The sequence below is a fragment of the Aythya ferina genome (assembly GCF_964211825.1).
Source record: "Aythya ferina genome assembly, chromosome: 15".
NCBI lineage: Eukaryota > Metazoa > Chordata > Aves > Anseriformes > Anatidae > Aythya > Aythya ferina.
The window spans coordinates 17,752,266-17,769,280 of record NC_140314.1 but is presented as its reverse complement, the minus strand read 5'-3'; the positions used below and the strand labels follow the sequence as shown (position 1 = coordinate 17,769,280).

The window sequence follows — 17,015 nt, the reverse complement described above, 5'->3', positions numbered from 1 at the left end:
TAAGATGTAACTGTTTACTGCATGTAACCATGGCAAGTTGCTGCGTCAGGTGCACACAACTTTGGTGGGACTACCCCCGTGCTGCTCAGTGCTGAATAAACATACCTACTTTACAATCTGTGGAGTCCATTTTCCACAAGTCAGTCCCCCCTTCATATTAAAATTAGTATGCGTATCGGTCTCCGGTGGTCCCTCTGGGGGTCACTCGTACTGAAGGCTTGTAGTCTTCCTCCCAGGCTTTGTCCTTTGGTCATTCTTCAGCTTCCCCCTCTCTCCTTATTTGGTCATCTCTTAGCTGGAGATGACCCGTGCAGAGCCCCATGCAATAGTTCGCAGTTATTTTGAAACCCCTTTGTTCTCTTATCCCAGATATCAGAGACTTGTCCCATGTAAAAGTCAGCAGATTTTGGAAAGTCTTTTGTTCTCTTATCCCCTAGACCCCAGTCTCAAGGTTTACCCTTCAAACCCTCTTTGACATGAACTGCTAGACCATTCTTTTGCAAGATACAAGAACTATATACATTAACCACTCTGTTTCTCTTAGACTTGTGGTTATGCAAGGGTATGTAAGACAGAAGATCACATTTATATGTAAGACAGAAGGTCACATTTCATCAGCCAGCTTCCTTGGTTAAGAAATGCCTCTAGTCTGTGACTAAAAACGAACCATTTGTAATAAAAACTGACCTCCGTACCTAACCCCTGCCCTCGGAAGACTTTCAACTACGAGTGGAGGCACTGCCTCCAGCCGGCTGAGGGCGCCGCTCCCGCAGCCGTAGCGAGGCCGAGGCGGGGCCGGGAGACCGCACCGCTGTGGCGGGCTGGAGCCGGCGGTCATGGCGGCGCTGCTGGAACACGAGAGCCAGATCTTCCTGGACCTCTTCCACCAGGACGGGCTGGTGGTGTGCGCCCGCGGGCTCGGCATCGACCGCCTGCTGCTGCGCTTCCTCCGCCTCTACAGTGAGCCCGCCAGCCTGGTGCTGGTGCTGAATACGAGCCCTGCCGAGGAGGTGAGGGGAGAAGGAGGAAGGAGCGATGGAAGCGGCTGCCCGGGCCCGAGCAGAGGGTGCCCGCCGGCTGCTGCCGCCTTGGAGATGGGGTTTGGCGGCTGGGGGCTCTTCCGCGGCGATTTGGCGGGCCGCGACGGGCCCTTGTCACTTCTCGGGCCGTAATTGCCTGCTCCCTGAAAAAAAAGAGCTGTTAAAATACAGTGAAAAATGCAAGATAAAATTTTCAGGGTACTTAAGATCCATCGAGTGTCAGAGGCTTGTACTTTCTTAAATATTATCTAACTGCTATTGAAAATACTAATATTTCTAAGTGAAACCCTGAAAGGGTTTGAAACTTAGCAAACTAAAACATCAAAATAAAACATCACCATAATTCTGACTTCCTTACCTAGTATCTTATACTGTCATGTTTTTATGTGGTTGTGGACAGCTCTGCAAAACTAATGAAATAAGACTAATTGCAATTCTTTTTGTATCCATTTCATCAGTTGTCAGAATGAAGTCTGTTGTGGTTTTACTGCATTTGTTTTAGGAGTATTTTATTGATCAGCTGAGGTCAGACGGAGTTGTTCATCTTCCTCGGCGGGTTACCAATGAGGTTGCAAGTAACACTCGCTATGAATTTTACACGCAAGGAGGAGTTCTCTTTGCAACAAGTCGAATCCTCGTGGTAGATTTCCTTACTGACAGAATTCCGGCAAACCTCATTACTGGTAAGAGCTTAATGAAGTCAAGCCATGACTGAAAATACATAATGTGTAATTCTTTGAAAGAGTCCGACTGACTGATGTTGAGGTTGAAGAATTTTTATTTATTTTTTTTTACAGAGACTGAAGTAAAAGGAACAAATATGTAGGTTTTTGTTTGTTTGTTTGTTTGTTTTTTAGTGGTCATCTTTGCTCTAAACTTGTTTGCATTATTTAATCGCACAATTTGAAAACATCCACATTCTTTTTAGGTAGTGAGTAATATCCCTGTATGGCTTTCTGATATCAATAATAAAATGGAAAACAATCAGCAGTTAAAGTATGCCATGACGTAAGAAACATGGAAATTCAGAGTGGCTGCATTGCTTTCCAAGGAAAATAACTGATTATACTTGAGAAAATAGTGTCCAGAATACTCTCAGTAAATGGCCCGTGATTGAAACTGATTTTAGATTGCATATTTATCAACCATGCACACTTGCTGGTTTTTGCGTTAATGAATTAGTTGTGATGATTTTTCACATTAAGTAAAATAACAATGTCTTACTAATCGTCTTGTAACATCTTGGATGCTGTCTAAATAACAATATTATGAAATAATGTTGTTAAAACTTTTTAAAGATTTTTGGGCATAGCTTGTGACTTTATTTATTGTTGTATAGAAGTTACACATGAAAGATGTTCCAATTGTCTTTTTCTCTAATGTTCTGGTTCCCCTCTCCTCCTGACCTCAGTTGTTCTTATGTTTTTGTCTAAGCTGGAAACCCTCTTACAGCCTGGAGAGCTAGTAAAACAGATGCCTGAAAGTATAGGAATATTTTACTGGTATATAAATATTAACATCTTTATAATGTTTAAATGCAATAGAATACTAACTGTGTAGAAGAATGTAAGTTTTTGCTTCATAAGCTGTATCTCCTTCCTTTTAGTCAACCTTTAGAACCCAAATCTGTGAAACAGATTGAACAGCTTCATGCTAGGACAAAAGGACCTAGACTTGTGTCAGTTCCGTTTTTTCCAACTTAAAAAAAAAAAAAAGTTTCTGGGCACCTCCTTCAATTTCTGTTCTTCCCGTTGGCTCCTTCCTGTTCACCTTTCCCTCTTATCCTGAGGAAATACAAAACAAAATAAAACAAAACACATCTTTGGGTTTTGTGTGGATGAAAGGAATAAAAAACTAAAAAATTTTTTTTAAATTACTGATCTGAAATGACACAGAGTTGTTATGCTCGTCGTAATGCCACTGGAGGTCAGTGTGACAGCAGTTTTTACAGACTTCGTTTAAAGTTTGGGTAATGTGCGTTTCTATTGGAAACATACTATGTGTGTGTGACAAAACCAACAAAAGCTTGTAATAGTGTTTCTTGAGGAACTAACAGCAAAAATACAGTAAAGTGTTGGTAAGTGTTAGAAATCCTGTTTATAAAATCACTGAAGAATCACATGTGAATGAACAGCTCATAAACTCGTAAATTCAGCAGAATGAAAATAAGAAATTATCGCTGCAATGCACAAGTACTCCTAGTGGTTTGGGCCAAATAGAAATGCTGTAGCAAATAGTATAGTCTCATAGTCTCATTGGCCTGTAACAAACTCTCTGTCTCCTGTAATATCCATTCAGTCACATCTTGAGAAGCTTGATGATATTCAGAAATGAGTGTAATTGTTACTATGTCCTGAAAAACATGACTTTGTGGGAGAAATGTGTTAATACTTTATCCATCTTTCAGTGACTTGATCATGAATGATTAGCAGTTGAATGAAAATCCTTTTCATATAGATGCTTTCTAATTTACAAAACAAAGACATAGCAAAATCAATGGCTAGATGCTGAGATGAAGAAACTTGCTGTAGAAATTAGATGCACTGTAAATTTGTCAGCTCATCAAGGTACATAATGAAGCCTTTGTTTGATGTCTTTTGCTTCCATTTTCGAAAGGCATTTATTACTCCATTGAAGCTGTGAACAGGTAAGTGTCACATAGGCCTTGTCTCTAGGGGCAGAGTGGAAAAAATACAATGTGCTATTTTACACAATTAAGTATGAGGAAGAATAAGCCTTGGTTTTAAAAGGTTTTGGCTGAGTGAAATGTAAATCCCAAAAGTGTTTACATCAATATGCTTGATGTAGTTCAACTATTGTTTCATTTCTCTGTACTAAAATGTGTACGATAAATCTTTTTTTCCTAATACCCATAGCCATTAAGAAAAATGTTGGTGTAATCACTCAGTTTAAGGTCCCTTCCGTCCTCAAGTGGGAATATGTTCACAGAAGGGGGGAAAAAGCACCAGAAATGTTTTAGAAGTTCTTTGAGTATCACAAATACTTGAACTGCTATCAAAAAAAGCATATTTGACAACTTAACTACAGAACTTGTGTAATAAAAGAATTCAAAACTCACGGTCTTGAACTTATCAAACTTGTATTGCAAAAATACTGTTACATCTTGTATTTGCTCTTCTCCCTGTCAAAAAGCATGAATTCAAGTGTTCGAGTTTTTCTTTAAGAGTAAAGAATTTTCGAAGCTGTTAGGTCCTGCCATTTGAATGCAAGCTTTTTTTTGGCTCAAGATGCATCATTAACCCAGCTCTGTTACTGGGAGATTCCATGGTACTGAAACTGAGGAATCACTTGGTTTGAACTCATAATAGTTTGTTCAGTGTCATTTTAGTTTGAAATTCCTATTGTACTTTATTTAACAAAAACAGAAGAGTAAGACAGACTTGGAAAATGTATACAGTATTCAAGTTCTCTTTACTCCTTTGTAACTTGGAAACCTTTTATTTTGCCAGGCATTTTGGTATACAAGGCACACAGAATCATTGAGTCCTGTCAGGAAGCATTTATCTTGCGGCTTTATCGCCAGAAGAACAAGCAAGGTTTCATTAAAGCTTTTACAGATAATGCGGTCGCATTTAACACTGGCTTTTGCCACGTGGAAAGAGTGATGCGAAATCTTTTTGTCAGGAAACTTTACCTGTGGCCAAGGTAAGATACTTCTTTATTTCATTGAAATCTTATAATTATTAAGGTTGCTACTATGGATTCCTAACAAAATGAGGTTTATGTAGCCAAACTGCTTATCTCCATTCCCTATTTGTATTCTGGAACTAATTTCATTCAATTTGTGACAGAATATATGTCACATACCTAAATTTCTATTTTCGAAAATAGACTCGAATTAAAACTTTAGGAGGCTGAACCTTACAGTATAGCTGTTTTTTTTAGCCAGTAGAAATCACAGCAGAAAGTGATAAGCTAAATAGCTTAAGAAAAACATAATTTACTGAACAGATAATTTAAACCATGAAGTAACAGGAACACAGTCTCACAGTTTCACTGTTCATAGAAGTATATTTTTTTCTGATTGTGGCGAAACTCTATGGATATTTATTTCTTTGTACCAGGGTGTGTTTTGTTTTGTTTTAATTTTCCTTTTAATGTATGTGGTATATAAAGAATATTTCTTGATGACTGATGGAAACCAAGCTGCCAAGTTTGTGGCATGCATTAAGTCTCCCAGGAGCAGAGCCTGAAATAGGACTGGGCAATTCAGCTGATTACACATTCAATGCTCTTGCTTTGAGCAGGAGGTCTGCCTATTTTTTTTTTCTGTCCAGTCTAGAACGTAGATCTCATGTACTCACGCTCTGCGTTATAAACTCTATCTTTTGGAATTACAAAGATGCAGAAATGAACAACACAAAGCTCTCTGAATTTTCCTCCTTGCCTTCTGAACCATGATAAGACCTGAGGGTGCAGCACAAAGTAAGGAAAATGCTCATTGAGTTTCAGAGTTCTTCAGACATAGTGTTCTTCTCCGTGCCTTATTCTGTTCGTAAAATCAGCTGGCACCTTTGTAACTGCGTGGTCAGATTGGCTTACAGAGGCTGTGTTGGAACAAGGACCTGCTGCTTATCCAAAGCTGGGGATGTTAAATTATCTGCCAGCAGATCCATGTGACTCCAAGGGATTTGTGAGCCCATTACATTTTCTTCCTTATGAGGTTTTTGTTGTTGTTGTTTTTCCTTTGAGGTTTGTTACTTGTAATGATGATGTGGAATCTAGTGCAGTAGTTCTCCATGGATCAGTCACCATAGCTACAGACTCACATGCCTAGAATGAGAACAGTCATAATCATGAAATCATCAGATGGTTTTATGAGACCATTCATAAGACTGCAGTCTTTGCATCTGTAGAAGTGGATTCATCTTGCATTTAGCTTACTTTACATTTAAATCATTTGTAACTTTAGTTTATATGATCTTCTTTATAATTACGGTATCAAGCAAAACATTCATGTGAAACCTAATAAGCTGTTTTTCCTCATAGATTTCATATAGCGGTGAACTCATTTTTAGAGAAGCATAAACCTGAAGTGGTGGAAATACATGTGTCAATGACCCCTGCTATGCTTGCTATCCAGACTTCAGTCCTGGACATTTTGAATGCATGTTTGAGAGAGCTCAAACGTTACAATCCAGCTCTTGAAGTAGAAGATCTATCTTTAGAAAATGCTATTGGTAAACCTTTTGACAAGGTAACTATTTTGATTGTTTTGATATGCCTCATTATAAAGGAACATAGATCTTCAAACTATCCATCATGCAAACAAAAATATTATTTATAAAATAAATAAGTAACCAGCAGCTGATGTTATGGTTACTAGTAGGATTTAGTATGATTGAATTGAATATGATTGAGTGAATTAGTATGATTGTTCGCCTTTCATTTGAAAAGTCCCTGTATCAAGAACATCCTGATCTGTGGTTGGTGTAATAATATAATAATAATATTATTTAGAGATAGGTATGTATTATTGCCTCCCCCCATTCATTTGAATTTCATACCTGTATTTTCTATTTTCTTTATTAGGAGAAGCACTGTAAAGAACGCTTGTGTAAATAATATGCACATGCATGCATCTGTTGTATTTTTAACCATCGTATATGTCCATTAACTGTGTGTGCAGTGTTATAATGGACAGATCTGCAACATGTTTGGCATGCATATGCTTTCTGTAGGGTAAAATCATAAATTTCAACCACCATAGCGAAATACTTATTAACTGATACTTATCATTGATGTGAAGCCTTCTGTACTTGAAAAAATCTGGAGGCTTTTATTCCTGTGGCTTTCTACGTTGTGTATCTGCATCATACTCGTCTTAATTTGAAAATTAAATTACATTTTAATGTTTTCTATTTGCTAAATAAAGAATGCTAAACACTAAAGGCATAGGCCAGTACCAGTAAAATAAGATTTTTCCTTTTTTTTTTTTTTAACTTATATTACCTTTTTTTTTCTCTTAACATAGAAAAGAAAATATGTACTGAAAGCATTAAATTATATATAGCTGCTAATCATTGGATTGCATGTATTTGTTGAATTTATGACTTTACATAATAGCATCTGTATTGTAACTTCGCAAAAAATGGTTACTCATCAAAATAAATGTCTCACCATCACATCTGGACTTGGCTATTTTTTATCCCAGTTGGGATAAAAAGTGGCAAGTGGCATCTCCTGTAAAGGAAAGTAAGGGCATTTCTATGTTGATTAGTATAGTAGAAGTCTGACATCCTGAATTTTCCAATTTATATTTCTAGACAGTACGTCACTACTTAGATCCTCTCTGGCATCAACTTGGAGCTAAGACAAAATCTTTGGTCCAGGATTTGAAAATACTACGTACTTTGTTACAATATCTAACTCAGTATGATTGTGTCACTTTCCTCAATCTTCTGGAGTCACTGAAAGCAAGTGAAAAAGCTTTTGGTGAGAATTCAGGTAAACACTGAATAACCATACAAGTTAATGCATGAAACAGAGAAATGATGATATTTTTAATTAACATTCCTAAACATATGAAGGTATCTAGTTAGGTTTTATATAACCAGCCATATGGGCGTAGGTTTTTATTGACAGATAATGCTTTCATCTTCCCACTTAACTGCTGTTAACAGCATGAGACTTGCATCACATTTCTGTCTTTTATTAAGCTAGTAATTATATAGTAAGCAGGTAGCACAGGTAATCCAGATGAGAGATGTGAGGCTATTATTGGAAATGTCTGAAGCATGTACACTTCAAATGTCAAACAATTAATGTTTTCTTTTTCTCTTTAGGTTGGCTGTTTCTTGACTCCAGTACTTCAATGTTTGTAAATGCTCGAGCAAGAGTTTATCGCATTGCAGATGAAAAACTGAATCAGAAAGGCAAAGTCTCTGGAAACAGTGATGTAAAGAAGGAAAATGGTACTGATCGCTCCTAATTTTAAGTTTGAGAGTGCAACACAATTTCAAACACTCTGTATATTATTACTTATGCTGTGTTTTTTTTACAAGATCTTACACAGCTCTAGACCTCAGTCTGGTAGCTGGGATATATTGAGACATAGTCTTTGTTCAAAAAGCATACAATAAACAAAAAAACCAGTCATGCTCAAATAAGGCATTCTTCTCAGCTTACTCAGCTGATCATTGGGAGAGCTTTTATGGATTGTTACTGAATTACATAGATTTCAGCTTGATCTTTTGCATTTTATATGAAGGGATAAGAAGCTGCCATTACTATATATATATATATATATATGTATGTATGTATGTATGTATTTTATTCAAGAGTTTCAGAATTGAAGAACAAGTCAATACTTTAACTTTTTTAGTTAAAGTTAAAGTTTAGTTAAATGATTCATTAGAGCATTTTTCCCCGTTTTTAATGATTCTGTAAGAGTGCTCTCCTACCTGATCAGCAAAACAAGTCACATATGTAGACTGTTGAATATTGTACTTGCCAACAACCATCGCAGCATTGACATTGAACCACTAATTTAAAGTTCTGAAGGGTATTTTGGCTGTAAAAGCTGCTATGTTTAATCTTTGTTTCAGAACTGAAAAGGGAATTGGTGCTAGAAAGTAACCCAAAATGGGAAGCTTTGAGAGAAGTACTGAATGAGATTGAAAATGAGAATAAGAACAGTGAAGACTTCGGTGGTCCAGGTGAGAAAATACTAAACGAAATAAGTTTTCACCGTACATCTGATTTTCTCTTCTATTTGACTTTTGAGAGGGATTGCTCAAATTCTTTACTGTGATTATACTAAAGAGCTGGTTTGAAACAGTAATTTATAGACTTAAGACAAAGTGTTTTATATACTTGTATTCTCACTGGTAGGATAAATAGTTCTAAGACAATCATCTATTCAGTTTATCCCAGTGCAAATCAAAAGATCTCATCTGCTGTGGTCTTCATTCTAAATAACGAGGCAACTTGTACATGTTCCAGTCTTCTACAGCAGTTAGAGTAATGCAGAAATAGAACTGTTTCATAGCTTTACAAGCTGTATCGGTCTGTTACACAGTTCTCCCTGAACTGTTCAGACAAGCGCCCTTGCTTGGATTGTGGAGGGGCATGGAGCTGCAGATGGCTAGAACTATAGTAATTGATGCTCAGGGTCAAAGAAACAGAAGTTCCATCTATTGCCCATTCCATCTCATACATTTTCTTGGGCACCTAAAAATCACTTCTTCAGGAGATGCAGCTTCTTGGGTAGAGAGAAGAAGGCGAGTGTGTTTCTAACTAACCGTGTTGCTGCCTTTCCTATTTTAGGACTTTTCATCCCCTTAAATTTCACCAAGTTTTATTTTAGGAAATAGCAAGGGTAAAAAAGTGCCCTTTTCTCCCACCCACAGTGTTCTGACTATGGATAAGAACTGGCACTCTAACCTAGTGTTGTAGGAGTTTATCTGAGTCAGCTTGCAGAGAATTGTTATTCAAGGCCCACAAATGTCAATAATACTGTGTGAAACATGTATTTTTTGGACTCCCTAACACAGCTGACAAAGGCTGAAAACTAAAACAGTCTCAATTAAGTCCTTTCTTATCCCACATTTAAAAAATAAATAAAAAGAAAGCATCTGAGTATATTTCAGCCCGTGCTGTATTTGCTTCATTTCAAATGGTCAAAAGAAAAAACTTACTGTTTTAGATAGTGTAAGACTAAGGAATGCTGAACTTTTATTAACCTTCTCTAATCTTGGTTTAATACAAACTATGATGCAATTTACACTCCCTGGAAGTCCAGAACAACTGTGACCACCAAGTGTAAAAGGCATTTGGTAGGCACACTTCTAGGATCATTTAAAACAATTTGCTCAAGATGTCTTGTAGCTGGATTAAAAGAAGTACATCATAACAGATTATAAACATGATATTGTTTCTTGACTGCAGGGCAAGTGCTTATTTGTGCCAGTGATGACCGAGCTTGTGCACAGCTCAGGGAGTATATTACTGATGGAGCAGAAGCCTTTTTAATGAGACTGTATAATAAAACCTTCGGAAAGGATGAGAAAGCTGGAGATGTGTGGATTAAGGACAGAAAAGCTGTCAAGTCCAAAGGAAATTCCAGACCAGACACAGGGCCTCAAGCCAAAAAAAACAAACTCGCAACTTCTTCAAAACAAAATAAACACAAGAAGCAGCAAGACCGGACTATAATCCAAATGATAGGGAAAACTGAGGAGGAAAGCAAAGAGGAGCTGGATGTGGAAGATAACAAAGAGTTAAGCAGTAGCCAAGAAGGCAGTATTGATGAGACAATTCCTGAAGATTTCCCTGTGAACTTACCTTCAGATTCTTACTACGGTATTTTCAAAAACCCACTCACAATTATTCATCCGTTGCAGGGTTGCAGTGATCCCTATTCTCTCACCAGGGTACTGCATGAAGTAGAACCAAGATATGTTGTGCTGTATGATGCAGAGCTGACTTTTGTTCGGCAGCTGGAAATCTACAAGGCAAGCAGGCCTGGAAAGCCTTTGAGGCAAGTGAACTTGGTGATAATCAAGACTGTTCTTGGTCTAATTTTAGTCTCAAATGAAAAAAAATACCTATTGTGCACTTCTGACAGTCAAGGCACAAAATACATCTAGTGAGTTTCTTAAGCTACCTTTTAATTCCCGATTAGCTTTCTTCTTAATTTTAAACAAAACTATGTCGAATGTAATTGCAAGATAATTTTTACATCCCACTAGGTATTTAGTCCCTTAATAACAGAAACACACTTGTAATAAAATGTCCATTCTATAAAAGGCAGTTTGTTCTATGTAGAAGATAAGATACCCCCATGCAAACACACGATTTGAAGTCTTGTATGTTTTGTTGTTTTTGTTTTTCTTTTTTCCTTTTTTTTTTTTTTTTTTTTTTTCTAAATCAGGACAATTGCAGATTGTAGTTTGTTATACATAGTCTTCTGGGAAGATTTTAAAAATAGTAAGAAAGTAACTTCTTCGTTATATTTGCTTTGTGTCTGACCGAAATCTGAGTCTACCCTGGTTGAATCTCAAAATTTCAGTAAGCCTATTTCTTCTTAAGAAAAAAGAGAAAAATGGATATAAGGTTTTTTGTTGCTGAGTCTGGAGTATTTTTGCAGAAAAAAAGATGATGTTTTCAGCTTACCTTTTTAAGGCAAATATCAACTTTTCAGGCACTTACTGCTACTACTAATCTTAAATACCATTTTTTGGTGTCTTTTTTAATTTACTAAATAGTTCTGTGGGTTTTTTCCCCTCTAAACATACAGGGTGTATTTCCTCATATATGGAAGCTCAACAGAAGAACAGCGCTATCTGACAGCACTGAGAAAAGAGAAGGAAGCCTTTGAAAAACTCATTCGGTAACAAAATTAACCTTTGTTACTAATTTCTTACATAATTCCCTTAAGTGCTCACATTTCAAATGGTGAAGTTCTTAACTGTGTGAAGGCTTTAGGTAAACTCCTAATTCAATTGCTTCTTAAAGAGAATTTTCTTATCGATGGGGAAAAAAAAAACAAAACCTTCCTTTGCAGAGTACCTGATATTTTGGCTTTTTAATATGAAGGTTCAAAGACTACCCAGTATAACTGGTATTTTTACTTGATTGTTTAAGATTCTCCTTTTGAGAAACTACTGAAAATGTGTTTTTTTCTGCAGGTAACCTATGTTGTAAGGTATTTCGAAGGCTTTCATGACTTAAGTAGTTTTCAGGACCAAACCAATTATTTTCTTAGACTGCATGAGATAATGTCTTCTCACTGGGTTATACTCGTAGTACTAGTCATTAGTTCTTTTGTTTTATGTGCTCTGTGAAATTCAAAAAATATAAAGAGATGCTCAGAAGCACTACAAATTGAAAATAAAAGTTCAGAATCTAGCCCAAACAATCTGGAAATCCTAATGAATTGCGTTTCTAGTTGGGTTTGCAATTAGTATTCAACTACATGTAATTTTACATCTCAGTGAACAGTATATGTTATGAAGTATTCATCATATATAATTGCAATTTTTCAGTGATTCTTTGTTTGTTGTTCCTTAGAGAAAGGGCCACTATGGTTGTTCCTGAAGAAAGAGAAGGAAGAGATGAAACAAACTTAGATCTTCTGAGAGATGCTAAACCTGCCTCTGTTTCCACTGACACACGCAAAGCAGGTGAGTGGTTTCTGAAGCTGGGCTCGCAGCTCTGAGCTGAGGCTTGTAACCTATTTTGTTTAAATCCTGTCCAAAGCATCTGGGTGGTAGAGGCACGTGGATTCTACAATCCTGATGGAAAAGAAGCATTACCTTAGTGCATCTCTCGCTGTTGTTCTGAAATAGCAGTGCAGTATGTTTGTTTGTTTGTTTGTTTTGTTTTAAAAAAGAAATTATAGATTAAGGAAGTATTTTACCATTAAGACAGATACCATTTGGATTGTTTCTGGGCAGCCTGTTGCCTGTAATGAGGTGGAAAGACATTAAAACATTAAAACTGAAGTCTACAGAAAGTCAAGTGATGTGTTTTGTTCTTGAACTAGTCAATGTTTGGGACTTCTTATCTTGGTGAAACAGATTACCTGAATGAACAACTGCAGATCATGTATTTGTATTTCTTTCCCATAAAGCATCTTTTTTTTTACTTTTGTTGCATTTCTAACCATATTTTTGTTCCCTTCTTCTGATGTGTACTGTGTCTTCATCTTTACAGCTTTGCCTCTATTTTTCTTAGTTGTAATTTTTTTAAATCTTGCTCTTCATTACCATATGCTCTCTAATCTTTGCTGTGATGTCTTTCGTCACCTCAATGCTGCGATCTTTTCATGTGTCCTTTTACAGATAGATCTATAGAAGTTGAAATATATCTTCTACAATGAAATGCCATATTTCTATGGGAAACAGCTGGAAATAAAAAGCAGCAGCTTCATTATCTGATTTTGCAGGAAACATTTTAAACATTTTCTTCACGTGTTTAAGTAATTTTCCTCTACAGTTTAATATATCTTGTTGTCACTACACAGCGTGTAGAAGGTAACATGATAGTTCTATTAAACTGCAGAGCATACTTCATAAACTATAGTATATAATGTGGCAACTCATTTGTCTTTAAAGTTTAAAATTAAATAAAGTCTAGATTTATTATACTGCTGAATTTGAGGTATAATGTGAAAGGTGAAGTTCATCCGTTACGGAAGTGTTGGCATCACATGGGATAACTAGAGTTGGAGGTCATGTGTTAGTTTGGTTAACTCTTTATTTTGCTCTTCAGGTGGACAGGAACAGAAGAGTACTCAACAAACTATAATAGTGGACATGCGGGAATTTCGTAGTGAGCTTCCATCACTGATTCATCGTCGTGGTATTGACATTGAGCCTGTTACTTTGGAAGTTGGAGATTATATCTTAACTCCTGATGTCTGTGTAGAGCGGAAAAGTATCAGTGATCTTATTGGTTCCTTAAACAATGGAAGACTGTATTCACAATGCATTTCGATGTCCCGTTACTATAAGCGACCGATTCTTCTGATTGAATTTGATCCTAACAAACCTTTCTCCTTGATTCCACAAGGTTCTCTACATCAGGAGATTTCCAGTAGTGATGTTACTTCTAAACTAACTCTTCTTACACTCCATTTCCCAAAGTTACGTATCCTGTGGTGTCCTTCTCCCCATGCTACTGCCGAACTGTTTGAAGAGTTAAAACAAAACCATCCACAACCTGATGCAGAAACAGCAATGGCTGTAACAGCAGATTCTGAAACTCTTCCCGAGTCAGACAAGTATAACCCTGGCCCTCAGGACTTTCTACTAAAAATGCCAGGTATTAATGCAAAAAACTGTCGTGCCTTAATGAACCACGTAAAAAGCATTACAGAATTAGTGACTCTGTCAAAGGATAAACTCTCTGAAATTTTGGGTAATACCATCAATGCCACACAACTGTATGACTTTATTCACATGACCTACAGAGAGGCAATATCTAAAGAAAAAAACAAAAGATGACTAATGGAACTGAACAACATAAGTTGTAGATGAGCTTTTCTCACACAGGACTTCGGCAAGGCACATGAAATATTTTAACGAATGCCCTCTATGTTAACCAACTGTTTCCTGCTAATGCTGTTCCATCAGTTTTAACATTTAATTATTACTGTAGGCAAGCTTTACGAGGAAAATAACATTTTAATGGAGAAACACAAATACTTTTTATTCTTCCTATAGCACTTTAATAAATTCTATATTAGCACTGAATGAAATAAAATTCTTCATCAAGCCCATTAAAATTAAGTGCTAAGACTAATTGATAGAGGTGCTTTCTTTTGAAAGCTATGTCTTGTTAAAGCAAAAAATGTACGTTTTGATTAATTGTGTCACCTGATGCATCATATCACTTTGCTTTTGTTGTTTTTATTATTAATGTCTTGCTTTTTTGAAACTGCCAGTTTTCCACTGACAGTGGTGGAGCTGTTTGAAACACATCATGATCGCTTTCCAGGAGTTTAACTACATGTACTTTAGAAGAACATACTTGGAATCAATCATGAATTTTAGAACTTCATCATAAACATTCATCACAGTAAACTGTAATTGTATGGTATGTTGTCCATTATATTTGCTTTCTTTACTAGAAGTTATAGTCATTTTTGACATTCCAAAATTGATACAGCTCTGTCTTACTACATCTTGTAAAGTGCATTCCTTTGGTCTTGATTGGACAGTGTGGCATGTCCATGGTGGCACAATACAACATTATTCTCAATGTGCCTTATTTATACTTACAAGATACTTTACTTTTCAGTCAGTTTTGATAGCTCTTTCACCTCATTCACTTTAAAGCAGAAATATAGGTATACAACTGGGACAATTCTTTTATACCAGAGAATATTTCCTCTCGTATAATGCAGAAGTTTTCTGAACGTCTTAACAGTTCTTCCAATATTGTCTTATTCCTATGTCATATTGCACTTGCATTTTAATATCTTAAATAGACCATCTGTCAATAAATTCAGTAAAGCTATTGTCACTTGGAAGGTATCTTTTAGCATTCTATGTAGCATAAAGCAGGGAGAAGACATGATTTTTTTTAATAGTTTGTGAAAATGAATGTTGTTAAAAACAAGTATTATGCACTGAGCTTTGATATGACAGCTCTATAACAAACTGCAATTGCTAAAAGATGGGTCATTACCAATTATTCTAACGTATTCATGTTGGCTGTTTACAAAATCTTGTATGTCATGACTTGCATATATATATTAGTAAGATTCTAATTCTAATGACACATATGACTTCTATAATTAAAGGAGAAAGTATTAATTTTTTGTATTCAAGTTCAGTAAAAACTGTATTGTGTACTTTAAGATTTAAAGTATGCTGTGCATTTTAAGTGTGAATTATGAATTTGTTAATTTATAGTCTTGAGCTGTGACATATTTCCAACGTGAAGATTATTCTGCAGGTGCAAATTTCAGTATTAAATAGATCAATAACAAAATTTAAATTCATTAATTTAAACAAATGTAATTTAACATTATGGTAATTGTACATACGTGTTGTTTCTGATTTGTTTGTATTGAGATCTGAACATCTTTTATGTTTAAAGTGTAGCTGGGATGAGGGTTTCTGTTGCCCTGTATTCTAATTTATTTCGTTTAATATAGAAGGAAGATTTTCCATGAGATTTTCTTATTCAACGCAGTAAGGTCAGAAATATTTGGTGTTGAGAATGCCATTAAAGTGGTGCTAAGAAAACAGAAAGTGGTACTAAAGCGTAACTATCTTGAATGCATGTCCTATAGAGCTTGGTACAAAAAAAGAAGCTGAACAACCTTTCCAAATATGTATTGTTCATTAAGATATTAACTGTTTATTTGGTTTGGTTTGTTTGTTTTTGTTGTTGTTGTTTTTTTCCAGATACATTGCATGTCAGCTTTGTCATGCAATGTTGTTTGTTGTTTTTTTTTTCCCTTGGATTTGTGTAAGGTGAAAATGAAAGGTATGTGAAGAGGTTAAAAAAAAATTATAGCTTTGTTTTTTATGCTAGATCAAAGTCATAAAAGCAATCAATAAATAATTAGATTAAATTTCATTTTGTTTGTGTAGAATTACTGTGATTTTTTTTTCTGTTGCATGATTTTTTCTTTAAATTGTACTGCAATTATTGTATGGCTTTATTACTTGTGAGTGGGTATCTTATTTTATGAGGTTAGATTACAGTTTAGGTTATAGTAATCTGTAAATGCAAGTCAGTGGTTTGTCCGTCTGGGGCAGTAGGTACTAATTGTGAACAGATAGGGGAGATACCTTGTGTTGTGAAACCCCTTAATGCTGAAATAACCAAACCACTGAGTCACACTTCACCTGTATGCAGACACAACAAAGTATTTTGGGTAAATAATGAAAATCTGTATGATGTCTTCCCTGGCCTTAGAGTGTTCTTTAGCTTGCTTTCATCAAAAGTAAAGAAATTTTGCATACGTTGTCATTGCTTTACTTTTATGTTTAATTGCCATTACTGTTAGATAGTTTGTGCTATCTAAAAACAAATAGACACTTAATACATGAAACTGCCGTGATTTATGCAACATTTGGAAGTAAGTTAGCAAGCTGTTTGTTTCTGAGCTTTCTCCTAGGCTTTGCTTGCTCAATGTTTCTTGTAGAGTAACAATAAAAACAAAATCTCTTTGGAACAAATGCAGCTTATATTGGCAAACGTTATTTTGCACAGGATAGGTTGTGTTGTAGTTTGCATGTTTAAGTTATCTGGTTATCCAGATACTATTTCCAGTAGTGGTGACACTTGCAGTTTCTAGCTACAACTGCCAAGAAGGCCTTTTGCTTGCCCTGTTGTCTGAGCAGTTCCCTAACCAAAACAAACTTTATCTTCAAAATGACTTTTTTCTGTATGAACATGTAGGGCATTTCTAGTCCCAGCTATATTAATTGCTTTAAAAAAAAAAAAAGTTAAATATAAGCCAGCTGCAGAGAAATCTGTTTATAAAACATA

The 17,015-nt window shown here is 35.9% G+C and overlaps 1 protein-coding gene across 1 annotated transcript; it reads left to right on the top strand.

Annotated features, from left to right (window-relative positions):
• The first annotated feature begins 231 nt into the window (after window positions 1-231).
• ERCC4 (ERCC excision repair 4, endonuclease catalytic subunit) lies at window positions 232-17,015 on the top strand. Its single transcript, XM_084536402.1, has 11 exons — window positions 232-1,010; window positions 1,543-1,723; window positions 4,511-4,706; window positions 6,051-6,258; window positions 7,328-7,508; window positions 7,847-7,975; window positions 8,609-8,719; window positions 9,951-10,542; window positions 11,302-11,394; window positions 12,075-12,187; window positions 13,278-17,015. Exons 1-11 carry the CDS (start codon window positions 837-839, stop codon window positions 14,009-14,011), a joined length of 2,712 nt encoding a protein of 903 aa, XP_084392528.1. The 5' UTR covers window positions 232-836; the 3' UTR covers window positions 14,012-17,015.